This window comes from Oncorhynchus mykiss, chromosome 24 (assembly GCF_057628025.1).
Source record: "Oncorhynchus mykiss isolate SJ-2025 chromosome 24, ASM5762802v1, whole genome shotgun sequence".
Taxonomy (NCBI): domain Eukaryota; kingdom Metazoa; phylum Chordata; class Actinopteri; order Salmoniformes; family Salmonidae; genus Oncorhynchus; species Oncorhynchus mykiss.
In genome coordinates this window covers 3,298,758-3,326,520 of record NC_143045.1, presented here as the reverse complement: position 1 = coordinate 3,326,520, position 27,763 = coordinate 3,298,758, and the positions used below count along the sequence as shown (strand labels likewise).

At 42.7% G+C, this 27,763-nt stretch overlaps 2 protein-coding genes across 8 annotated transcripts; one reads left to right on the top strand and one right to left on the bottom strand.

The window, feature by feature from the left end:
- The first annotated feature begins 800 nt into the window (after positions 1-800).
- On the top strand, positions 801-8,666 carry LOC101268927 (adiponectin 2). Of its 7 annotated transcripts, none has more exons than XM_090218060.1 (5): positions 1,017-1,430; positions 1,710-1,796; positions 3,916-4,881; positions 7,110-7,348; positions 7,466-8,666. In XM_090218060.1, the coding sequence occupies exons 3-5, from the start codon at positions 4,838-4,840 to the stop codon at positions 7,999-8,001; spliced, it is 819 nt and encodes a 272-aa protein (XP_090074186.1). In that variant the 5' UTR covers positions 1,017-1,430; positions 1,710-1,796; positions 3,916-4,837; the 3' UTR covers positions 8,002-8,666.
- Positions 8,667-17,248: 8,582 nt separating this feature from the next.
- Positions 17,249-21,224, bottom strand: LOC110503543 (E3 ubiquitin-protein ligase RNF26). The gene has a single exon (XM_021581921.3). It carries the CDS (start codon positions 20,584-20,586, stop codon positions 19,231-19,233), a length of 1,356 nt encoding a protein of 451 aa, XP_021437596.1. The 5' UTR covers positions 20,587-21,224; the 3' UTR covers positions 17,249-19,230.
- Between the last annotated feature and the right edge of the window lie 6,539 nt (positions 21,225-27,763).

The following is a 27,763-nucleotide window of genomic DNA, read 5'->3' as shown; positions in this document are numbered from 1 at the left end:
CTATTCAGTCTAGTCCAGACTCGTCTGGTCTAGCCAGTTAAAATAAACATGACAAAGTCCGATTTTATCACTAATTCAACAGGGGGGAAGTTGTATGGCATAATTGCGGCTAGCTTTCAAAAGCCTTTTTTTTTAAACTTTTGTCATTTAGCAGACATTCTTACCTAGTGCATCTACTGCCTTGCTCAATGGTACAATCAACACATGTTATACCTCCATGTATTCTACCCAGGTGGTCTTGTGAAATAATGACAGCATAAGTTACACTATTGACAACCTGCACAATATATTCAGTGCAGAATTTGAAATGTTATAGTTCCGTGACATTTGTGAGTCATTCATGCCACTCGCTTAGGCCCAAAACAGATATATTTGTCAAAAACATAATCATTTCAAACCTTGCTTACATTTGTACACAATCACAATCTATTATGCTTGAGAATACTTTGGAACAGATTCCCAAAATAAAAATCACTTTTCTAATGTTTTTACAGTCTTTTGTGTCCAAACGAGCAGGGGGAAAAAATGGACTGATTGTCTAATGGTAGTTGAAACCATATATAAATCTACACCACCTCAGTGCAGTTATGGCTACTGGCCTCAACGCAAGGCTTGTGAAGTCCTCTGTGAAACAGTTCAATTGCCTCGAGTGAAAAGGGAAAAGTCTAGGTCTGGGATTTTAAAGAGCAATTGCCAACCTCTCCTTGTCCCATAAAACAGTGAAGTAGTGTACAGACCAAACCAAACCCATGTGTAGAAACATGGGAGGTTCCAACCGACATGTGACCAAGCCTCAGCAGTCCCATCAACGTAGTCTGTACCTGTAAGCGGTGTCATCAGTGAAGTACTACTAACTGGTGTCTTTGTAAATGCTGTAGCAGACTTTAGGGACACATACATGCTGTTTTGCGTGGCAAGACAGCGATCATAGTGAGTGATAGTTCAGTAAAATAAGTCACATCCTCTTTAAGAGGGTCTGCCAATGGTTAAGTGAAATGTGGGATGTTTTCCGACTATTTCACATTCCTCAATCAGCTCAAAACTGACACGAGGAGAGGATTCCAGCCAAAGTCTCTTTTGCTTCAATTTCTGAAGAAAATCGGAGGAAAGAACAACATTGCTTCACTCTAAGACAACATCATTTCAAGTATCTCCCTGTATCTTTACGCTCGTGAAACCGATCAAATATCTCCGCGTTTAAGCTAATAAAGAAGAATTCTCTGATCCTAAAGGCCTTACTGCTTTTTGAGGAGTTCACAATATGACGCTTAGGCTGTAACAGCAGTTAACATTATTGCTTGAGTTTTCCAGGACTATGCCTCAGTGTTTCGTGGCTACATATCCCTGACCAGTGACCACAACAGTCTGATCTCTCCCACTGTTTATGTTGGGGAAAGAAATTCCTCCAGTGTCGAATCTTAAAATCTGATGTAATCTGCCAACCTTTTATCCTCGCTGCACCTACTTTTCCCCCACTCACTCGCGTTCCTCATTTCTCAACCTCTCCCTCACTCTTGTTTGATCCTGATCTTTTTTTATTGAAGACTTATTTTCCCCTTTATTATTTGCGCTGGCGAGACTTCAAATATTTCCCTCATACTCAAACTGTCTTTTCCTTTCCCTCTCTCTCTCTCTCTCCCACCCTCCCTTTCTAATTTGCTTTTATTACCGTTTCCTTTCAAGACAGAGTTCTCCTTTTTTCCCCCCAGACTCTTTGGCTAAAGCATAACTTCGACTGTTTTCACTTCAGCACAAGGCAAAGACTGCAGCTCCTGAGGACTTTTGGACGTTAACTGGTAAACTTTATTTTCACATAATTCCTGATTGAAAATAGTTTTATATATTCACTGTCTGCTGTGAGTAGGTGTGGTTCCACATTATCTACAATAAGGAAAAATATCTATTTTCCATTGATAATCTTTTGCTGCTACTCAAACAGTCAGTAAAGGAATGGAGGAATTTATGTTTCACAGGCAACTCATTTTGTTTTGCAAATGCATTGATGAATTCCTGTGTAATTGGAATATACAGTGGAGAGAACAAGTATTTGATACACTGACGATTTTGCAGGTTTTCCTACTTACAAAGCATGTAGAGGTCTGTAATTTTTATCATAGGTACACTTCAACTGTGAGAGACGGAATCTAAAACAAAAATCCAGAAAATCACATTGTATGATTTTTAAGTAATTAATTTGCATTTTATTGCATGACACAAGTATTTGATCACCTACCAATCAGTAATAATTCTGTCTCTCATAGATCTGTTAGTTTTTCTTTAAGAAGCCCTCCTGTTCTCCACCCATTACCTGTATTAACTGCACCTGTTTGAACTCATTACCTGTATAAAAGACACCTGTCCACAGACTCACTCAAACAGACTCCAACCTCTCTCCACAATGGCCAAGACCAGAGAGCTGTGTAAGGACATCAGGGATAAAATTGTAGACCTGCACAAGGCTGGGATGGGCAACAAGACAATAGGCAAGCAGCTTGGTGAGAAGGCAACAACTGTTGGCGCAATTATTAGAAAATGGAAGAAGTTCAAGATGACGGTCAATCACCCTCGGTCTGGGGCAAGATCTCACCTCGTGGGGCATCAATGATCATGAGGAAGGTGAGGGATCAGCCCAGAACTACACGGCAGGACCTGGTCAATGACCTGAAGAGTGCTGGGACCACGGTCTCAAAGAAAACCATTAGTAACACACTACGTCATCATGGATTAAAATCCTGCAGCGCACGCAAGGTCCCCCTGCTCAAGCCAGCGCATGTCCAGGCCCGTCTGAAGTTTGCCAATGACCATCTGGATGATCCAGAGGAGGAATGGGAGATGGTCATGTGGTCTGATGAGACAAAAATAGAGCTTTTTGGTCTAAACTCCACTCGCCGTGTTTGGACGAAGAAGAAGAATGAGTACAACCCCAACAACACCATCCCAACAGTGAAGCATAGAGGTGGAAACATCATTCTTTGGGGATGCTTTTATGCAAAGGAGACAGGACGACTGCACCGTATTGAGGGAAGGATGGATGGGGCCATGTATCGCAAGATCTTGGCCAACAACCTACTTCCCTCAGTAAGAGCATTGAAGATGGGTCGTGGCTGGGTCTTCCAGCATGACAACGACCCGAAACACACAGCCAGGGCAACTAAGGAGTGGCTCCGCAAGAAGCATCTCAAGGTCCTGGAGTGGCCTAGCCAGTCTCCAGACCTGAACCCAATAGAACATCTTTGGAGGGAGCTGAAAGTCCGTATTGCCCAGCGACAGCCTCGAAACCTGAAGGAGCTGGAGAAGGTCTGTATGGAGGAGTGGGCCAAAATCCCTGCTGCAGTGTGTGCAAGAACTACAGGAAACGTATGATCTCTTTAATTGCAAACAAAGGTTTCAGTACCAAATATTAAGTTCTGCTTTTCTGACTTATGTCATGCAATAAAATGCCAATTAATTACTTAAAAATCATACGTGATTTTCTGCATTTTTGTTTTAGATTCCGTCTCTCACAGTTGAAGTGTACCTATGATAAAAATTACAGACCTCTACATGCTTTGTAAGTAGGAAAACCTGCAAAATCGGCAATGTATCAAATACTTGTTCTCCCCACTGTACATGTTTTATTGAAGTAACAAATAGTATCCTATTCAAATAGTATACATTTTTTCTAACCGGTCATAGAACTGCTGTTATCCTCATCAGAAACGTGCTGTACTGTGATTCTTTGTGATACTGCCAACATCCCCTCTGTTATTGGATGATTAGTTGCTCAGAAAGTTGCAACAATACATACTGAGGTATTATTGTATTTTGCATATTGTATTCCCACAAAAAAAAGGGACTTTGTAGTCAATATAGGGATACAGTGGTCTGCAGCTTCTCAGATTCCAGTGTTTATCCTGTCTGTCTGTTCTTCCTCAGAATGCTGACACGTCTTTCGGCTAGTTTCTCCACAGGCCAGACCTCTGTGCTCGGAACAGGTCTTTAAATGCTGTCATAAAGAATACAGCAGCTGTGGCTGAAATATACCACTGACTCACGATGGCTGCACTGAGCTGAAAATAACCTGGAAGACAGGATTTCATATTATCTGGCCTTAATGTAATACTTGCTTGTAGTGAGCACACTACAGGCTGAAAGTCCTTACTCGAAGATAGTTTTATTAGATGTCTAAAACGGACGTTTGAATATGGGCATATTCTGTGGTAGTAATTTTACATTTTCAACGTGAGCATTCTTTTGTGTGATCAAGTTGCACAGTTCTCTGCCACATGGCTCACTCTTGCTATCAGGAAATTGATTGTGAAGTGCTCTGGAGACATGCCCTGCCGTTCCCCGTGTCTGTTTTCTCAGGCCTTGTGAGACCCGTCCTGTGATGCAGTCCCATGGTAGCCAACAGTGTCCGTCTGTAGTTCATGCTGTCAGTTGTTCACATCTGGCTCCTCTCTTTCCCAGCACTGCTAATAAAGGAGGGGGCGGAGACACTCTGTCCCTCACTTCAAAACCCTCAGGCTTACTCACACACAGACGACACAGACAGACACAGACACGATCCTGAACTCACACCAAAAGGAAAGCAGGGATTAACACTGAGATTTTGTTTTGAACAGTGTAAATAATGATTGCTTCCATTCTGGCACTGCTGCTCTCGTTAACATTTAATGTGAAACAGCTGTTTTAAAAATAAGTCTACTGACGCCAACAGATATTTAACAGTATCACATTTCAGTAATTTAGCATACGCTCTCATCCAGATCAGTAGTGCGTGAATACATTTTCCTATTGTTTTTCCATACTGGTCCCACGTGGGAATCGAACCCACAACCCTGGCGTTGCAAGCACCATGCTCTACCAACTACCAACTGAGCCACACGGGACTTATATAGGGTATGGTCATAATCTTATTGCCCTTATAGCCTTTTAAAAGTATGATGCCTGTCGGCCATACAGTGCATTCGGAAAAAATTCAGACCCCTTCACCTTTTTAAACATTTTGTTCCGTTACAGCCTTTTTCTAAAATGAATCCAATAAAAATAAATCCTCAATCTACACACGATACCCCGTAATGACAAAGTGAAACAAATGTTTGAAATATTTGCTAATAATAAAAAAATACCAAAACAAAATACCTTATTTACATAAGTATTTAGACCCTTTAAAATGAGACTTGAAATTGAGCAATTGTGTTAAATTCAATTGATTGCACATGATTTGGAAAGGCACACACCGGTCTATATAAGGTCCCACAGTTGACAGTACAAGTCAGAGCAAAAACCAAGCCATGAAGTTGAAGGAATTGTCCTTGGAGCTCCGAGACAGCATTGTGTCGAGGGACAGAACTGGGGAAGGGTACCAAAAAATGTCTGCTTCATTGAAGGTCCCCAAGAACACAGTGGCCTCCATCATTCTTAAATGGAAGAAGTTTGGAACCACCAAGACTTCCTAGAGCTAGGCCGTCCGAGCGAGCAATCGATGAGCAATCAAGGGAAAAAGGCCTTGGTCAGGGAGGTGACCAAGAACCTGATGGTCACTCTGACAGAGTTCCAGAGTTCCTCTGTGGAGATGGGAGAACCTGCCAGAAGGACAACCATCTCTGTAGCACTCCACCAATCAGGCCTTTATGGAATGGCCAGACGGAAGCTATTCATTAAACTGCATGACAGCCCGCTTGGAGTGTGCCAAAAGGCATCTAAAGACTCTCAGACCATGAGAAACAAGATTGTCTGGTCTGATGAAACCAAGCTTGAACTCTTTGGCCTGAATGCCAAGCCTCACATCTGGAGGAAACCTGGCACCATCCCTACGGTGACGCATGGTGGTGGCAGCATCATGCTGTGGGGATGTTTTTCAGTGGCAGGGACTGGGAGACTAGTCAGGATAGAAGAAAAGGTGAACAGAGGAAAGTATAGAGAGATACTTGATGAAAACATGCTCCAAGAGCGCTCATGAGCTCAGACTGGGGTGAGGGTTCACTCTAAGCACACAATGACCCTAAGTACACAGCCAAAACAACGCAAGAGTGGTTCTGGACAAGTCTCTGAATGTCCTTGAGTGGCTCAGCCAGAGCCCTGACTTGAACCTGATCTCTGGAGAGACCTGAGAATAGCTGTGCAGCGATACTCCCCATCCACCCTGACAGAGCTTGAGAGGATCTGGAGAGAAGAATGTAAGAAACTCCCCAAATACAGATGTGCCAAGCTTGTAGCGTCATACGAGACGACTCGAGGCTGTAATCGCTGCCAAAGGTGCTTCAACAAAGTACTTAGTAAAGGGTCTGAATACCAATGCGATATTTCAGTTTATTTTTAATAATGTTGCCCAGATTTCTAAAAACCTGTTTTTGCATTATGGGGTATTGTGTGTAGACTGATACAAAAAAAAAAAACAGATTTAATCCATTTTAAAATACGGATGGAATGTAACAAAATGTGGAAAGTCAAGGGGTCTGAATACTTTCCGAATGCACTGTAGGTACTGTGTATGCTCTTGTTAACTGTACCGGGGGCCTATTCTCTCAAAGGTTTGTGTCCGTGGTATGAGGCGTCTTATGTTATTTTTAGATGGTTATTCCAGTTCCGTCACTCCCTCTCTCCAGTTGCATGATTTCCCCTGGTCATCTGACCCCTCCTCTTAGCTGTGTCCAGTTGAGTGAGAGTCCAAGACCTTTCGCTACACATGTGACCAATGGGAAAGGAGTTGAACGTCTGTATTCACACTACACAAGTCAGTGTAGTCAATAATGTATGTCAATAAGAAAAGCTGATTCAGTCTTTAATATATGACAGCCGTTACACTACATTACAGGTTATTTTTCTGCTATCATTTCATGTCATAATTCTTTGAAGGATATTTCCATTGATTTCAGCACATAGCATTTATGGGTTCAATAGTTTGTGTAATTAGGTTTCCTTGTGATTATGTAACCCTTGCACTGTTGTGCATCTCATAACATCTGCAGAACAAATCAATGAACACCATAGCTATTTATACACTCACAGATGAAACACTGAGGATCCCCTGGAGAAGTCAGTTCTGGAGAATAGAATATCAAGCAGAAAATATATTTTTCATTCCTTCATGTTGACAGAGAATGTTTCCCTCCTCTACATAGTAGCATTGAAATGACATCACTCCAGCTGTTGCCCCTCCTCCTCCTCCTCCCTGTTCTACTGGTCAACTTCTCCAGCCAACTAGACGACAACAAGATCCCGCCCAGTCTGTGTACGGGACACCCAGGTATCCCAGGTACTCCTGGGGTGCACGGTAGTGCTGGCCAACCAGGAAGAGATGGGAGGGATGGGCGTGATTCTGTCCCTGGGGAGAAGGGAGAGAAGGGAGGCAGGGGAGAGACAGGTACAGTGCACCATACTTTCTACTATATAGATCCATGAGTCTTCCCCTGGTTCAATTGGTTCAATTGTTATTGTATGAACAGTAGTAACAGCATTGTGTTTTTACCCTCTTCTAAAGGCGAGTCAGGCTTTAGAGGCCTCACTGGAGATCAGGGGAACCCTGGAGATAAAGGAGACAGGGGGCAGTCGGGGGAGTGCGCCATCGCTCCCAAATCAGCCTTCAGCGCCAAGTTGTCCGAGGGCCGCACCATGCCCGTGGCGGCGGAAGACGCTGTGCGCTTTGACAAGGTAACGCTAAACGAGCAGGGCGACTTCAACGCGGAAACAGGACGCTTCACCTGCAAAGTGCCCGGCGTCTATTACTTTGCGGTCCACGCCACCGTCTACCGGGCCAGCCTGCAGTTTGACCTGATGAAGAACGGTCTCACAATGGCGTCCTACTTCCAGTTCTATGGGAACTGGCCCAAGCCAGCATCTTTGTCCGGAGGCTCGCTGTTGCACCTCATCCCGGGCGACCAGGTGTGGGTGCAGATGGCATTGGGAGAGTACAGTGGTTTCTACTCCAGCTCTAAGACTGACAGCACTTTCACTGGCTTCCTGGTGTACTCGGACTGGAAAAACTCTGCTGTCTTCGCCAAGGGCGAAGTGGTATAGACATTGCGGGGACCAAGTCTGGTGTTGTGGCTAGGGGGGGATCCTCCCCCAGAAAATATTTGAAAACGTTAAACTAATTTACTGCCTTTCTACATGATTCATGGCCTCTCTAGAAGGTTATTAGAAAACTCTGGTTATTGCATAAACACATTAAGCAAGGTTACAGAAATAGCAGTAGGCTATGGCACATACCATACTGATGAGTTGTGATGATGAATCAGGTGAACTGTAGTGCTTTCAGTTGTGCTTCAGGTTAGCCATTTGACTGCTGCTGTGCAATGGTGAATCGTTTTTACAGACTTTCTGACGGTGGCCCTACATGTATCATTGTTTTTTTTGCCTTTACAAACAAGGATGGCCTATGGGGTTTAAATGAGACATGTTGGCTCCTGCAGTTGGCAGGAATTGTGAAAATAAGAAGGTTATATGTTCCGTTGTGGTGGAGGTGTAACGAGGATTCAATAAGGCATCAAACATGTTTGTGAGCTATTTAGGGCTTCCAACCGTGACATCACTGATTTGATGTCATGAAACCTAGCCAGTACTTTGTGCAAAAAAATGAATTGAAAATAATTCTAACTGAAGCCCTAAAATACTTTTCACAATCTTTTAACTTATGTCTGTGCAACCTTCACTTATGTCACAAATAAAAATGTTAACTTTCATGACTGGCTTTAATACCTAATACTCTGACCAGGTAAGTACATTTATGACAACACAAAAAAACAAGGACCAACAACTGAGATGACATCAGTTACTAGGTGCTCAACAAGGACAATATGCCTGGTTCATCGTTAGATATAGCTAGATTAATTAATTAATGACAAGCTGACAGCTATATTCTTTTCTCTTTCTAAGATGTATTTTTTACTATCCAAGAAGACCCCCTAAAAGTGAAAAGAGTATCAAGCGTGGAGTATTTTCCACTGGGGCCCTTGTTGAATTCAGTCTAATGACATCACCAAACATGGGCTCCTCTCTTAAAGCAGAACTCACAGTAGGCAGAACTAGTGCCACAGCCACCCCACCAGCATTGTTTAAGGCGAGGAGATGTCGCGCAGAATGCTGGGGGGGGGGGGGGGGTACATTGACAGACTCTTAGCTGCAGACAGACAGTTGACCTTTGCACTGACAAAACCAGCGGAGTGCTTCTCTGACTGTTAAACATTCTCACTCTGAGACAAGGAACTCACATTCTCCCCTTCGCCTCAAACTCTTGGACAAAATGATGTTCCCAAAATACACTTTAATGGTTTTTGCCCTGAAGAGATGAGGAGATGGAGAGTTAATCAATCTTCCCCTCACATCCCTCTTTTCTATTCGTTCAGGCCCTGTAAATCTCTCCCCCTCTCTCCCTGACGGAAAGACTGCCAAACAGGGATGAAGGAGACAGTGATGTCATTCATTGACATAGCAAGCATGGGTGAGTGTCTAGAGGAGGGAAGTCAGAGAACATGATGAGCAAAGGAACAGACTTTGAAACTCTTTGCCTGAGTTTCCTCCCTGTCTTAAGAGCATTTAAAATACAAAGATACTGTATCACAACACATTCAGATCTTGTGTCTTAAACTTTATGAGGCTAAATCTATTGCCTGCCTGGGGTTAATGATAGAGAGTGGTAAGCGTAATGCATTACTAAAAGGGTAAGAAAAAAATATATATGGTGAGAAGGAGAGCCACTTTGTCCACAAGATGGCAGAGTTGTATCACCACAACACACCAGTGCCTCATTCAAACCGATTTTTGCCCATTCCTTGGTCGCTGGAGGGAACATCTGTTACCAAGTGCCTCAAATATAAGAATTCACATGTAATTTGTGAGCCAATTCATCTTGGTAGAATATAATAACAGATAACAGCTGTACAAACAGTCTTTATGGGTTAAAGTGCCCTGATGGTTATCACAACAGTAGCTAAACGTTTAAATGAATAAAACAGATATCAACTTATGGTCCACTTCCATTTCCCTCATCCGGCCCAGCTCCAGCCCATAAACTCTCCTCTCATTAAATGTTTATTCAACGTGTCCTCTCCTTGTTTCTGGTTCTACTTTTAATCCATCACAAAGTGAAGATTTCTACTGGAGTTTGGAGCAGTCCATGGCCCTACTGTGTCGGCGTGGGCATTGAGAGAGCTTTTTCAATCGTTCCCATTGGCTCAGGAACTATGGAATGTGTGTACTGCATAACGGTAAGATAAACTGAAGCAGAGAGAAGCCTACACTCACACTTCCTTTTAGAGCTAGGCCCTGGGCCAAGTGCATACGCCTGTCTACAGTGTGAATAAGATGACCTCTTAGAACAGGTCATGTCCATTGGTGCTGCACTCAGAAACGGGAATGATTAGGGAACTATTTATATTTTCTCTCAGATATGTTTAGACCATAAAATTGTGTGCACCCCCTTTATGTTCTCTACCACTTAATCTGTCATTGAACCCTGGACATTGTATGTCATCGCCAAATAGCACCATCCCGTTGATGCGAACCACGATTTGTTTGCCATTCTGACCGACAAAAATCCTGTTCTCAGATATGCCTTTGCTGACATCTATGCACATCCCTCTGTCAAGGAACAGTAGAATGTGTATGTTTCCTTTGGTGATGTGACGGTGTCCTCTTAGGGATTGTCACTGGAGTCAAATACCTAACCTCAAAGACTTGGCCCCACGTCAGCGGCACTGCACACTGGTCCAATGTGGCCTTACAATCCTCAAAACATATTTGATCACTCCACGGGATCTCTCGTAATGTGTTAATCTTTGATAAAAATATTTTTTTTTTACAGAATTGACAGTATAGCACTTCTACTGGTATGTACTGTTAAAGGAGTAGTAGAGCTGGTTTGGCAGGTCAAACTACATGGCCTCGTCACTAAAGAACATAGACTTCATTGTCCCTCACATTAAGGTCATTAATGCTCTCGGGGACAACGTACAAGTGTACGAAGGAGGGTTCTGAAACACACTCCTGTTTCCTCAATGAGATTGAAAAACACAGAAATTATGCTACTAGCGTTTCATTATTTAAGGCATATGAATAAGGAAAACAGGTCAATTCAAAACTGCAATGTCTCTCTGTTGAATGTCCATCTTCAGGTGTCTGCTTAGCTAAACCATAAGGGCAGGATTCAATCCGATCAGGTATTGTCGACAATGTGCTTTTTAAAGGTAACGGAAATATGCTCTCCTCTACATACAACGAGGATGTCTTCCCTGTAATGCACAGCGTTGCGATTGCCTGCAATGACAACAAGCTCAGTCCGATGACATACAACGACATAAACATTGAATGGAGACTTGATGAGAGATAATGCTTAATGTGGTATTGGATGGGATTCCTAGGGGTGTTCACTTCACCCATCGCCAGGGGTATAAGGAACGGGAACAACCCCAAGACGAACCTCGGGGCAGTGGAAAAAGCCACGGTAAACCCTCTTGTCTGCGGCTGTCAATGCTCAATGCAACACAGTACACCTCAAAGTAACTTGCTTGTTCCGTAATCAAAACACTTATCCAAGATGGGGTCACTCGTGATCGTAAAGAAATGGATCCAACGGAATCTCCGGTGTCTCTCCACAGTGGCCATTTGCGTTGACTGCAGTTTATATAGGTCAGATGTCATAATGCGGATCATGTCATCAAACTGTACGCTATAGTGGATGACGCAATGGAAACAGTCAGAAAACTATACCGGGATAGCACTGTTTTCCTTTGTTATTGTCTCAAGTAGATCATGCTCACGCACAGACGTCAGTTTAACGTCTAGTTTTGATTAACATTTGGTTGACTTGTCAACTAACATGAAAAAATAAACAGTTTTCCGTGTTGATTCAATGTCTTCGCATAGAGTTTTTGGTTGAAATTACGTGGAAATAACATTGATTCAACCAGTTTTCCCCAGTGGGGCTGGTCAGACTATTTACATTGAACCCCCCCACCCCCCATTTGTTTTTACACTGTTGCTAACTTACTGTTTATTATCTATGCATAGTCATCTTACCCCTACCTACATGTACAAATGACCTCAACTAACCTGTACCCCCACACATTGTTAGATAAATAAGGTTTGATTTGATTCTACATAGCAGCCCTTACAACATTGTGCTCTGTGAAAATGAAACATGTAATGCAAATAGGTAGGGGAGTGGATCAGAAAACCAGTCAGTATCTGGTGTGACCACCATTTGCCTCATGCAGCATGACACATCTCATTCGAATAGAGTTGATCAGGCTGTTAATTATGGCCTGTGAAATGTTGCCACACTCCTCTTCAATGGCTGTTACGAAGTTGCTGGATTTTGGTGGGAACTGGAACACGCTGTCGTACACATCGATCCAGAGCATCCAAAACAGGCTCAATGGCTGACACATCTGGTGAGGTTGCAGGCCATGGAAGAACTGTGACAATTTCAGCTTCCAGGAATTGTGTACAGATCCTTGCGACATGGAGCCGTGCATTATCATGCTGAAACATGAGGTGATGGCGGAGGATGAATGGCACGACAATGAGCATCAGGATCTCGTCATGGTATCTCTGTGCATTCAAATTGCCATCAATAAAATGCAATTGTCCGTAGCTTATGCCTGCCCATACCATAACCCCAACGCCACCATGGGACACTCTGTTCACAACGTTCAGCAAATCCCTCGCCCACACAACGCCATACACACGGTCTGCCATCTGCCCGGTGCAGTTAAAACCGGAATTAATTCATGAAGAGCACACTTGTTCAGCATGCAAGTGGCCATCGAAGGTTAGCTTTTGCCAACTGAAGTCGTTTACGACGCCCAACTGCAATCAGGTCAAGACCCTGGTGAGGACGACGAGCATGCAGATGAGCTTCCCTGAGACGGTTTGTGAAAGCTTGTGCAGAAATTATTCCATTGTGCAAACCCACAGTTTCATCAGCTGTTGGGATGCTGGTCTCAGACGATCCCTCAGGGGAAGAAGTTGGATGTGGAGGACATGGGCTGCGGCGCCAGTTGGAAGTACTGCCAAATTCTCTAAAATGTTGAAGGCGGCTTATGGTAGAGAAATTAAATTTAAATTCTCTGGCAACAGCTCTGGCGGACATTCCTGCAGTCTGCATAACAATTGCACACTCCCTCAAAACTTGAAACATCTGTGGCATTGTGTTGTGTGACAAAACTGCACATTTTACATTGTTTATATGCTTTTATATACAGTGCCTTGCGAAAGTATTCGGCCCCCTTGAACTTGGCGACCTTTTGCCACATTTCAGGCTTCAAACATAAAGATATAAAACTGTATTTTTTTTTTTTGTGAAGAATCAACAACAAGTGGGACACAATCATGAAGTGGAACGACATTTATTTGATATTTCAAACTTTTTTAATAATTCAAAAACTGAAAAATTGGGCGTGCAAAATTATTCAGCCCCTTTACTTTCAGTGCAGCAAACTCTCTCCAGAAGTTCAGTGAGGATCTCTGAATGATCCAATGTTGACCTAAATGACTAATGATGATAAATACAATCCACCTGTGTGTAATCAAGTCTCCGTATAAATGCACCTGCACTGTGATAGTCTCAGAGGTCCGTTAAAAGCGCAGAGCATCATGAAGAACAAGGAACACACCAGGCAGGTCCGAGATACTGTTGTGAAGAAGTTTAAAGCCGGATTTGGATACAAAAAGATTTCCCAAGCTTTAAACATCCCAAGGAGCACTGTGCAAGCGATAATATTGAAATGGAAGGAGTATCAGACCACTGCAAATCTACCAAGACCTGGCCGTCCCTCTAAACTTTCAGCTCATACAAGGAGAAGACTGATCAGAGATGCAGCCAAGAGGCCCACGATCACTCTGGATGAACTGCAGAGATCTACAGCTGAGGTGGGAGACTCTGTCCATAGGACAACAATCAGTCGTATATTGCACAAATCTGGACTTTATGGAAGAGTGGCAAGAAGAAAGCCATTTCTTAAAGATATCCCTAAAAAGTGTTGTTTTAAGTTTGCCACACGCCACCTGGGAGACACACCAAACATGTGGAAGAAGGTGCTCTGGTCAGATGAAACCAAAATTGAACTTTTTGGCAACAATGCAAAACATTATGTTTGGCGTAAAAGCAACACAGCTCATCACCCTAAACACACCATCCCCACTGTCAAACATGGTGGTGGCAGCATCATGGTTTGGGCCTGCTTTTCTTCAGCAGGGACAGGGGAGATGGTTAAAATTGATGGGAAGATGGATGGAGCCAAATACAGGACCATTCTGGAAGAAAACCTGATGGAGTCTGCAAAAGACCTGAGACTGGGACGGAGATTTGTCTTCCAACAAGACAATGATCCAAAACATAAAGCAAAATCTACAATGGAATGGTTCAAAAATAAACATATCCAGGTGTTAGAATGGCCAAGTCAAAGTCCAGACCTGAATCCAATCGAGAATCTGTGGAAAGAACTGAAAACTGCTGTTCACAAATGCTCTCCATCCAACCTCACTGAGCTCGAGCTGTTTTGCAAGGAGGAATGGGAAAAAATTTCAGTATCTCAATGTGCAAAACTGATAGAGACATACCCCAAGCGACTTACAGCTGTAATCGCAGCAAAAGGTGGCGCTACAAAGTATTAACTTAAGGGGGCTGAATAATTTTGCACGCCCAATTTTTCAGTTTTTGATTTGTTAAAAAAGTTTGAAATATCCAATAAATGTCGTTCCACTTCATGATTGTGTCCCACTTGTTGTTGATTCTTCACAAAAAAATACAGTTTTATGTTTGAAGCCTGAAATGTGGCAAAAGGTCGCAAAGTTCAAGGGGGCCGAATACTTTCGCAAGGCACTGTATATAGTGTGGAGTCCCTATTTAGAAGGGACTTTGGGAATTAAGTCCATGATGTCATAAACCACAAAACTCTAGTGAAGGGAGGAAGTGGTTCCACTTCCTAGAGGAGGTGGTTCACAATGTCCAGCAGAGCCCCCTTTCCTGACCCCCTCCTACACCTATCACTCCCAGCTGCTGTTCTTCAGTTTCCCTCTCCTCACAGATGGGGAAGTCTAGGGAAGTGGAAGGTTACTTTCTCCCATTCAGAGATATTATCACCAGGGTTAGCATAATGGCTACATTTATACTGCCTTCAGAAAGTATTCAGACCCCTTCACTTTTTCCACATTTTGTTATGTTACAGCCTTATTCTAAAATGGATTCAATCATTTTCAATCTACAAACAATATCCCATAATGACAGTGCAAAAACAGGTTTCTTTATGCAAATGTGTGTGTATATATATATATATATAAAAAATAAGTAAATATTACATTTACATAAGTGTTCAGACCCTTTACTCAGTACTTTGTTGAAGCACCTTTGGCAGAAATTACAGCCTCAAGTATTTTTGGGTATGAGGCAACAAGCATGGCACACCTGTATTTGGGGAGTTTCTCCCATTCTTCTCTACAGATCCTTTCAAGCTCTGTCAGGTTGGATGAGGAGCGTCGCTGCACAGCTATTTTCAGGTCTCTCCAGAGATGTTTGATTGGGTTCAAGTCCGTGCTCTGGTTGGGCCACTCAAGGACATTCAGAGACTTTCCCAAAGCCACTCCTGCATTGTCTTGGCTGTGTGCATAGGGTCATTGTCCTATTGGAAGGTGAACCTTCGCCCCAGTCTGAGGTCATGAGCACTCTGGAGCAGGTTTCATCAAGGATCTCTCTGTACTTTGCTCTGTTCATCTTTCCCTCAATCCTGACTAGTCTCCCAGTACCTGCTGCTGAAAAACATCCCCACAGCATAATGTTGCCACCACCATGTGTCACCGTAGGGATGGTGCCAGGTTTCCTCCAGACGTGACACTTGGCATTCAGTTCAAAGATTTCAATCTTGGTTTCATCAGACCAGATAATCTTGTTTCTCATGGTCTGAGAGTCTTTAGGTGCCTTTTGGCAAACTCCAAGCAAGCTGTCATGTGCCGTTAAATTAGGAGTGGCTTCCATCTGGCCACTACCATAAAGCCCTGATTGATGAAATGCTGCAGAGATGGGAAAACCTTCCAGAAGGACAACCATCTCCACAGAGGAACTCTGGAGCTCTGTCAGAGTGACCATCAGGTTCTTGGTCACCTCCCTGACCAAAGCCCTTCTCCCCCGATTGCTCAGTTTTTCAGGGCGGCCAGCTCTAGGAAGAGTCTTGGGGGTAACAAACTTCTTTCATTTAAGAATGATGGAGGGCCACCCTTCCCCCAATCTGTGCCTTAACACAATCCTGCCTCTGAGCTCTATGAAAAATTCCTTCGACCTCATGGCTTTGTTTTCGCTCTTACATGTACTGTGAACTGTGGGACATTATATAGACAGGTGTGTGCCTTTCCAAATCATGTCCAATTGACTTTACCACAGGTGGACTCCAATCAAGTTGTAGAAACATCTCAATGATGATCAATGGAAACAGGATGCCCCTGAGCCCAATTTCAAGTCTCATTTCTGGACCCCAGGAAGAGTAGCTGCTGCTTTTGCAACAGCTAATGCCGATCCTAATAAAATACCAAATAGTAAAGAGACTGAATACTTATGTAAGTAGGGTATTACATTTTTTTCATATATACATTTGCAAAACTGTCTAAAAACCTGTTTTCGCTTTGTATTGTGTGTAGATTGATGGGGGAAATGTTTTAATAAATCCATTTTAGAATAAGGCTGTAACATAACAAAATGTGAAAAAGTCCAGGAGTCTGAATACTTTCTGAATGCACTGTATATGGAATCTTCAACATCTCCATTCTACTTGGTTTTCACAAAAATCTAGCAGTTTAGTGAACTTCAGAGTGGTGGATCAATATAGAAATGGTGGCAATGGTGGCATAGCAATGGTAGGAAATATGGGTTTTAACTCAAAATGTTTGCTGGAAACACTGAATTTGACACAACACATTACCAATGTCTAGTGCGTGTAATGCGAAACCCTTACTTGGGGATTCATTGGTCAAGAGGACCGGAATCAATTACACATTCAACATTGGTTTATCAACAAGGAAATAATAGCCTTGATTATCTCGTAGATGCTGAAGCATCTAGTGCTGATATGATCTATTATGATGAGAAAAATATCCAGTGAAACAGAACTGGCCGTGGTTCTCTTTCTGGTGGATTGTGATCAGGTTTGCTCACACAAGCTGGTAAACCCAGTCTGTAACAAAAACACAGTTGATTGACTGCTCTGAACTGGAACGCGAAGTAAACAGTGAAAATACATAAAATAAATGGTTTTCCCACAATAGAAAAATACAGAAAAACCGTACCAAAAGATATGTTTGTTTATTGCCTCACAGACATTTGTCATTCGCATTAGTGAATCTGGCCACATTCATAAACCTTTATAAAATAAAATACATGCTTACAATTAAGTCATTTAGCGGACTCTTATTCAGAGACTTACAGGAACAATAAGGGTTAAGTGCCTTGCTAAAAGGCACAGACAGATTTTTCACCTAGTCAGCTCGGGATTCGAACCAGCGACCTTTCAGTTACTGCCCCGACACTCTTAACTGCTAGGCTACCTGCTACCCCATTCATGGCTTATTGCAATGTCCCATCACTTGTGCCATGTCCCCCGGATACACAGGTCAGTCTTCCTAGATAAAATAAGCTGTGTGAATGGCAACATGTGTGGTCTGTGATAAGAGTCCACTGTATCTGTAGATAGGAATGTCACGCAATGAATAAAGGCCTTTGGGGAAACCTGACAGGAAAAGAGGTCAAAACCAGAATATAACCTAGGATTTACTCTGGACTAAAATATATGCCCATCTTTTTTCATAGATTAGTATCAATACAATGTCACGTCATAGACAATTCCTGGGCCCAACTTTTTTCTCTCCAGATTTTTATCAAGATGTCACATCATAGACAATTGTTGGTTTCATAATTACTATAAAAATATCAAAAAAATGGGGCCGCTTGAAAATTGTTGGTTTGGTACTAGATAAAAGGGATAAAGGGCAAAATTATTGAATGAGTGATTACAGAACCTGTTGAAATAACAGAAATGTTACAGAATTCTAATTGGAACAAAGACATTAGGAAATGATTGTAGGCTACACAATGTCAATGAGACTTAAACAACCACAGAAGGACATCAGTGACACTGTGGTTCACGTTCGAGGTTGTCTGTCACAATATTGAAGTCACTCCGTCATGTTTGACCCCCAAAAAATCTTACGGGCAGAGCCTATCCAAGATGTATTTATGAAACCTTGGTCCAAAAAAAAGGCATATCAAATATGCCTTTTATTGTCACTTAAACAGGCCTTTCTCCAACACTTGCAAACTAATTCAATAACCATTTGCAGTTTGTGTAACATGGCATTTCACAGAGCTTTGATCAATACTTATTTTGAGCAAAGAGAGAAAAAAAATAGAAACAAGGAATTATGAAGCCATTACTGACTAATGGTGGTCATTTTGAACAGCATGTCAATGTTTGATCACAAGACAAAAACATTACAATAACTATAAAGGAGAATATACCTTGTGTGGAGCATAAATTAGGTAGCGTTCATATGTCAGCATAGTGGAAAGAACTGGCTACACTACAGTGATCCAAATGATGGCATAATCATTAGAACAAAACAAACGTTTGCAATATGACAAGACATAGATCTGGTAAATCATTTCTCTTGACACTGATATTTTTTTAGACAACCATAGCTTATGAAATTAACCCCTGATCCCACAATACAAAATAATTTCACACTTTTTACAGGTCCCTGAATATGAACTGCTTGGAACAATATTGGCTATTGACAAATTGCATTTGAGAGGTTGTCACCATTTAAATCTAAGCATAGGCTACAAAAAGTGTTCTTACGATAACATTTCGTACTGTACTGACGCCAGCGCTTTAAACTTCCATTGAATGCGTTCAAACTGAACCTATGCTGAATAAAGGAATTTAACTGCTACACAGCAAACATTCCTTTAAGTTCACACACACCACATACAGTTTGGAATGACCATGAAGTGTTCTGTAATATGAACAAGCAAGTATAAAAATAAATGTAGGCAAGCACTGCCATGGTTGTCTGAACAAAACACAGGCATCATTTAAGACATCAGCCATGGGCGACAAGCAATTCAAGCACAGTGGACTGGACTTGGATAGCAGTGTGCCTGAGCTGCAATGTAGCCTAAAGTCTCTGCACATTCGAAACCTGAGATTCAACATGTTAACAATGCAGCGCTCTGGGCCACACACCCCTCCCTCGTTCGGTCCCTCACAGATACACATCCATGGTATTAAGGATCATATGGCGGCAGAGCGGACAGTTCTGCTGGTAGATGGGCTGGCGCAGCAATATGTTGGTACAGTCCCGACACAAACACAGGTGGCGGCAAGGCAGCAGCACCACTGTCTTAGTACTGTCCTGGCAGATTATGCACTTCTTCCTCTCTTCCTGCTCCTGGAGCAGAGTCAGTAGGCTGTCCTTTGGGGGACCCTTGGAGCTGGTGCCCCCCTCCTCTGAGGAGAGCTTATGTTTCTGTATAGGCCTGTATGTGCCGCTAGAGCTGGGGAATGCTAGGTCCCACAGGTCATCCATTAGCTGGCGAGGCCGAGAAGCGCGTTCAGCGCGTGGTGCAGTGTCTCCTGCTCTACCGTCCGGAAGAGCCCTCTGCTCTCTGTCACTGGGTTCAGGTTGCCTGGTGTGGCCCTCACCCCTCACTCTGATGTTCCTGTAGACTGGTGTTATCGTTTGGTATAGGAGGCTGGCCTGCCGCTGAAGCCTTTGCCACACGCCCCTCCCCAGCATGCAGAGGCGATGGAGCACCCTCTGTAGGACCTGCAAGGTGGGGAAAGAGTTGAAGTAACCGACGGCGTGGCGGGCTCCAAAACGGGTCAGCTCAGGGTTCATGTAGATTGTGGCGGTGACAACAATGGCAGCCGTAAGAATGAGGCCATAAATGTTCAGGAGGAAGACGCTGACGAAAATGTGTCCGAGCAAGCCTAGGAACTCCAGGGCTAGCCTGACGGGAGTCCAGAGTACGACTGAGGTGCCGACCAGGCTGCTGTAGAGGAAGGTGAAGAGTGTGAGGGTGAGCTCCATAGCCTTCTGCAGTGGGTAGGAGACCGCCTCCCACATGCTGACTACAACAGAGTAGACGTTCTGTGTCCCGATGAGCAGCAGGTTGACCACCGTGTTGACCAGGTAGAGCACCAGGCTGACTGCAATGCCACAGCCCTCCCACACCTGCTGCAGCAAGCAGAGGCCACACAGCAGCCCACGGTGGAAGAGATCCCTGACATGCAAGAGAACATGTGAGGACAAGTAGCCCACCATTTTGAAACTCTCCAAAATACCTCCCAAGAGCTGCAGCCAGCGCCCTAACATGTTAACTGTGCCCTGGGCCAGAAGTGATACGCTGTCCATCATGGCAACCATGCAGAACACAGTGAAGTTCCAGCACTTCACCATTGAGTTGGTCAGTAGCATGGGTAGCTTATTCACAAAGTTGATACATGCCGCCAGGAGCCGTATCACTGAATGGACTATTAAGAAATTTAGGTCCAGGAGGAAGAATATGAAATCGAAACATTTCCCAATAGTGCAAAAGACAAGGTTCACCAGACCCATGATACAGCTCTTACTCGAGTTGGTCCACTGTCTTGATCAATTAACTTTGTCTGGCCAGCAAAGGTTACATAGCTAGCTAGATAACGTTAGCTACCTCGTCCTCGGATGCGTTCACTTCTCCTTCGGTTCAATTAACCAGTTTAGCTAGCTAGCATAACAAAGCTAGCTCTACTAGCTAACATAACTATCTGCCAAACACGTTGGTCGGGCACATTCCAGTTGCAATTTGAAATAACCAGCTGTGCAACCGCGTTTGTTTTGGCTAAAGGGCGAACATATGCACACATTGTAATCAGCGGATGTTTACTTTCAAACTTGAGCTGGCTATAGTAACTAGCTAGCTCTTCGGTTAGCCGATTAGCTAACAAACTGTTCTTCCTAAATAAATTCCCGTCTTGCGATCACAAAATGTTCCATCTCCTCATGCCCCGTCTTCAATAACGTATATCCTTGTGCAAAATCCACCACAATCCAATGCAAGACAAAGGAAGTTGACGACGAAAAGTCACAAAACAGACACGGGCTGTTACCTGTACGGTGGCCGCCATAATGGTTTCGGTTTGGTCACATGATCTTCTCCTCCAACGAATCACGTCCGCGAAGCGTGTTACTCTAAACGTCTTCTTCTTTCTTCTTCTTCTTCTTCTTCTTCTTCTTCTTCTTCTTCTTCTTCTTCGAGGTTTAACGGCAGTTGGCATCCAATATATTTTGCATTACCGCCACTTACTAGATTGGAGTACAACTCCCTTATACTTTCCTTTATTTAAAAAAATATATATATTATTATTTTTTTTAAATATATTTTTAAATACCTTACCATCTAACACTACACTCACAAAAAAATAACACCACCCTACTCCATTATTTAAATATATTTAGGGCCTCCCGGGTGGGACTCATCTTTATCCTGACCCTCGGTGCAAGCCTCGACATCATCACTTCAACATCATTCACTTTTATTTCTCCTCCTGTCTTCATCTCACTTTGCTTACACTTTATACCATTCTTCTTTAACAAACCATCTCCCTTTTTTCAGCCATTTCCTCCCTCTCTCTCTCTTAGACCTCCTCTGCCTCTCTTTTTCGCTCCATTCCTCCTCCATATTCCAAGTATACATCTCCTTATTCTAATACTGCACTTGTCCTGACATACATCTTGTTCCTGCTTTCTCAAGGAACGCCATTTGACCGGCTGTCACAATCTCCGTAAAATGAGCACAAACCCCTCGAGATCTAATCAAAATTCATTCCCTGAATTGAAGTCAATGTACATAGTTGGAAAATGACTTTGATGAAACTACATTCAACAATTCTACCGGTGCGCTGGTTTTTGCGTGACTGATTTTTTGGGACTAATCATAATTACACAAGTGTGCACGTTCACCTATAGGCAGGGGCGCAACTTTGGTTTTAGAAGTATTAGTATTTTTAGTTTAAAAAAATGAATTCACTCCAAACAGCCTACCCGACCACTCGGAGGCGTCCGCATGGTCCTAAAGCACACCGTTGCCCCAGTTTTGTATCACATTTCAATGATAAAACAGTGAAAAATGCAAATTCAGAATGTGGGAGAGGGAGGACATGCCCCCCCCCCGTCCCCTATGAAAGTTACGCCCCTGCCTATAGGGTACATGGCTAGATTTGTTCTGGGTTGCCGAGATTGCAAGGCGAACACCAAATTATCTCAGATGACGATTAGGACTAAATGTCATAGAATTTTGCATGCCTTTGATCCACAAATAACTAAGCAATAAACTTCCCATCAATGAGGTGAACAAAAAATCTCAAATGGGCCTTGGGAGTCGGAAGTTTTTTGAAGGCCTCAGTATACTTAAAAATTAATCTCTTAAATTATTGTTTAGATTTTACACAGTAGGTATACACCTCCAGCAAGCTACTTACTTAAACTCCAAAGGGGCATTCGTTCTAAGGAGGATCTAGATTTTCATCTTAACCAAGACAAATATGTTTATTTTCCATACTCTTACAAAACCCAGTCAGAGGTTTATCGGTAGTATGGAACGGCGTATCCCTATTTCACCATACAAAGACAAGCAGCCGATGACCGACAGGAGCATTTTTTCCTCACATTAAACATTTGTCAGTGACGACAGTCCCACAATTTACAGCCTCATGCTCTAGAGCCAAAATGGAAACGGTCTCGTTAGAGGCCCTGGGTAAAAGAAACAAACAATATTGAAATGGATCCCAGATTGGAGAACAACAGAAGACACCAGGATGGGTCCCATGGTAAAATAAGAAAACACCTTGACGCACTTCCCACTTCCTACCCGCTAAGGACTAATTTTCTACAATTGTTTTTCCCGCCTACCACTTTATTTCCATGCTGTACAGAGAATGTGACTGGCTGACCCTCCCTTACATCCTTCTACATGATCGGCAGGCCTGATTGCGGTATGGGCTGAAAAAAAGAGGGTCATCCTTTTAACACAGGAAGTGAGGCACTGAGAAATATCAGAAAAAAAATAAAACTACTGTTGAACGTGGAAATTCCCCAGGAGTACATTCTTGGTCTGTGAAAGTTTCCCTTCCCAGGACCATGGGGATGGTTTTACTTGGTCGACATGGTCGTCACTTGTTAGCTCAATTTCATTTCTAATGTTAGAAAGCCATGCTCAATGTTATGATTCATGTAAAAAACTTTTTAGGAATGAGTACAGAGATTTGCACATTTTCTTGTAAATACCCCTTTGACATTCTAAAAATAGACATTACAGATGTGATAAACTGAGCTAGAACTCAGTTAGAATGGATGGACTCACTCTTCATGGTTTGGGGTAGGATTGGACATGCCCTGAAACACTGTCTGTGGGACGTGTAATGATTAATAGCCTCTAATTACCAGTAATCACCATGGAGACAGGGATTTGCAAAAGCTTGCGTCTCTTATCAAAGTGTCCCTTTGTCACAGTTCATGTTATTGTGATGGAGTTTAGTAGAAACAGGACTCCAAATATCTCTCCCACTCTTCCCCCAAGCCCTCTTGCCCCCTGCACACACTCCGTGCTCCCACCCTTGTGCACATTGGACAATGGCACTCTCTCATTCGAACAGACAACCCCAAAACAACTTGCTCTTGGGTCTGGCCTGGAAAGAATGACTTATTTTCCTCTTTCCTTCCTCTAGGCTCTCCTTAGAACTTAAGCTATCTCTTTCCACCACAGAGAGCGAGCGCCATAACAAACAAGAACAGTGTCCAATCATCAATTACACTCGTGCAGGGACCAGGGTACACTAGTGGTATGTGCTAAGGGTGCTAGCCTAGAGAATATGTCGAAGGGGAAATGCCAGGGCAACCGGATTCATGGACAAAATGTAAGTGTGTTTATTCCCAACGGACGTAGATTAAGATTCTCATGGGTATTAAGTTTAATGTAAAGGGACACAAAGACAACCATCAATAAAGCACTTCCAAAACATCACCTAAAATGCTCAAATAAATAAGACATGCAGATCTGAAGTTGTGAAGATCCGGATTTCACAAGCAGAGATGTCAGTTTTGAATAAAAGCAGGACGTTTGTTTGGAACACCCCATGCAGGGTCTTCTGTGTCCCCTCACAAAATTCCAGAATGTCCTGACTTTCTGTCCCTATATGTCAGCCAAATTAAAAGCTTACTCTCTTGGGTCTTCTAGGGTCTTTGCAGTCCCTGGGAACTGCATGGAGGAGAGCCATCCAGGCACTTTATTTGTGTTGTCTCAGTTCCAGTCTATTTTATTTCCCAAACTAAATGCTCCCAATCTTCCCAAACCCTCGGCCTAGGATTGTATATCATTACAGGTAAAGAGCGCACATTCTTAAGATGAATCCTGATATGACTTTGTAAAAAAAAAGTTGACATCGGCAGCTTCTCTGTTTATAGTGTACATCGCAAATACAAAGCACATCTACTAAATATTTGACTTGTATAATTTGCAAATTTACATCATTCATGGTCAAGGGAAGAGCTGATGACAGCTACAATTGAAGTATAAACCCACTTACTATCAATAACCTCGGAAGAATAGAGCTGACACAACCTATCATAACAAAGTGGCAGTAAGACTTCTACCGTTCCAAAACCCACAACATCGAAGTCATGACGAATGCTGTTAAGGTCAAAGTTGCTGTGATATAGTAAATGACTGGCATTTCATTTTTATCAAACCTTTATTTAACTAGGCAAGTCAGTTAAGAACAAATTCTATTTACAATGACGGCCTAGGAACAGTGGGGCTAACTGCCTTGTTCAATGGGCAGAAACGACAGATTATTTCCTTGTCGGCTCAGGGATTTGATCTAGCAACCTTTCGGTTACTTGCCCAACGCTTGAACTAGGCTACCTGCTGCTCCAAATAAAAAAATGACTATGCTATGACATACAATGCCTTGCGAAAGTATTCGGCCCCCTTGAACTTTGCGACCTTTTGCCACATTTCAGGCTTCAAACATAAAGATATAAAACTGTATTTTTTTGTGAAGAATCAACAACAAGTGGGACACAATCATGAAGTGGAACGACATTTATTGGATATTTCAAACTTTTTTAACAAATCAAAAACTGAAAAATTGGGCGTGCAAGATTATTCAGCCCCCTTAAGTTAATACTTTGTAGCGCCACCTTTTGCTGCGATTACAGCTGTAAGTCGCTTGGGGTATGTCTCTATCAGTTTTGCACATTGAGAGACCGAATTTTTTTCCCATTCCTCCTTGCAAAACAGCTCGAGCTCAGTGAGGTTGGATGGAGAGCATTTGTGAACAGCAGTTTTCAGTTCTTTCCACAGATTCTCGATTGGATTCAGGTCTGGACTTTGACTTGGCCATTCTAACACCTGGATATGTTTATTTTTGAACCATTCCATTGTAGATTTTTCTTTATGTTTTGGATCATTGTCTTGTTGGAAGACAAATCTCCGTCCCAGTCTCAGGTCTTTTGCAGACTCCATCAGGTTTTCTTCCAGAATGGTCCTGTATTTGGCTCCATCCATCTTCCCATCAATTTTAACCATCTTCCCTGTCCCTGCTGAAGAAAAGCAGGCCCAAACCATGATGCTGCCACCACCATGTTTGACAGTGGGTATGGTGTGTTCAGGGTGATGAGCTGTGTTGCTTTTACGCCAAACATAACGTTTTGCATTGTTGCCAAAAAGTTCAATTTTGGTTTCATCTGACCAGAGCACCTTCTTCCACATGTTTGGTGTGTCTCCCAGGTGGCTTGTGGCAAACTTTAAACGACACTTTTTAGGGATATCTTTAAGAAATGGCTTTCTTCTTGCCACTCTTCCATAAAGGCCAGATTTGTGCAATATACGACTGATTGTTGTCCTATGGACAGAGTCTCCCACCTCAGCTGTAGATCTCTGCAGTTCATCCAGAGTGATCATGGGCCTCTTGGCTGCATCTCTGATCAGTCTTCTCCTTGTATGAGCTGAAAGTTTAGAGGGACGGCCAGGTCTTGGTAGATTTGCAGTGGTCTGATACTCCTTCCATTTCAATATTATCGCTTGCACAGTGCTCCTTGGGATGTTTAAAAATTGGGAAATCTTTTTGTATCCAAATCCGGCTTTAAACTTCTTCACAACAGTATCTCGGACCTGCTTGGTGTGTTCCTTGTTCTTCATGATGCTCTCTGCGCTTTTAACGGACCTCTGAGACTATCACAGTGCAGGTGCATTTATACGGAGACTTGATTACACACAGGTGGATTGTATTTATCATCATCAGTCATTTAGGTCAACATTGGATCATTCAGAGATCCTCACTGAACTTCTGGAGAGAGTTTGCTGCACTGAAAGTAAAGGGGCTGAATAATTTGCACGCCCAATTTTTCAGTTTTTGATTTGTTAAAAAAGTTTGAAATATCCAATAAATGTCGTTCCACTTCATGATTGTGTCCCACTTGTTGTTGATTCTTCACAAAAAAATACAGTTTTATATCTTTATGTTTGAAGCCTGAAATGTGGCAAAAGGTCGCAAAGTTCAAGGCGGCCGAATACTTTCGCAAGGCACTGTATTGTTTCAATATAAGCTTCTTGTCTTCCAGGTATTTCAGGAAGGCTCTAATATACAGTAAACATATGTTACATTACCTAGTTGTAAAACATGAGTGATCGGCGGAAACAACTGGATTGTCATTCCATTTCCTCTCCTCTACACGTCAGCTATAAACTCCACCCTTCCTCAGGTGACACAATGATATGATGAGAATTGTCCATCCACCCGCTGATTGTGAAACCTCACCTGCTATAGCCTACATACCACTGCTAGAGTAGTCTGTGCTGGGCTGAAAGAATTGTAGGAACGAATTCCCAAGCTAATCCAATTACTGACAGCTGTGTCCTCTCACCTCACTACTACTCACTACTACCAGAATGTCCATTGACCATACGGCTCTACTGTATTTAGATCAATACCTTTGTATCACAAGAATACTGCACATTGTATTCTATCATGTGAATGCCAAAGAGGCAAGGCATGGTTCACCGTTGCTTCACTAGTAGCAGAATAAGTGACCCTATTCATAATAAGTGACCCTCTGGGGATGCACCAAAATGTAAAATCCTTGGAATCAGTTTTTAACAATATACAAGCTGAGTTTTACAAAAGATAAAAAGTATTTTCACATCTCCCATTTCCTGTATTCATGGCTGTTGTTGCAATACATTACATTGTGGATACAAAAAGTATTTCCTTCACCTTGGTCATTATCTTCATAACAGAAAAATGTAATATGATACATTCTGTTGACATTACAATTGTTAATTTGCCTAAACTGAGTGAATTAATCTGTGTTATATTTCACTGGCCTTGAGTGGTTAGGTTGAACAATGAGATTGTTTTGGAAACAGGGGCCCATGCTAGGTCATACAGGAAGTGGAAGCATCAACAACCTCTTTGTTTACATCCGCCTTTCATCCAGAGGTGTCATAATTTCCCTGTTTGACTTCTAAAGTTCATCCACACACCAGCCACCACACGGTTGGCCTCTGTCTTACCAAAGGTTACAGCACTAGTAGTCCTATAGTAAAGCATACATTTTCACACACACAAACTGAACCAAGATCATCTAGAGAATCTAAATCAAAGTTTCACCTGCAACATGAAGAAATATGTTGCCTTGAAGCCTTTTCAAATAACGTCAAGCATATTTATGTATTGTGTGTGATAGGCATTTGCTC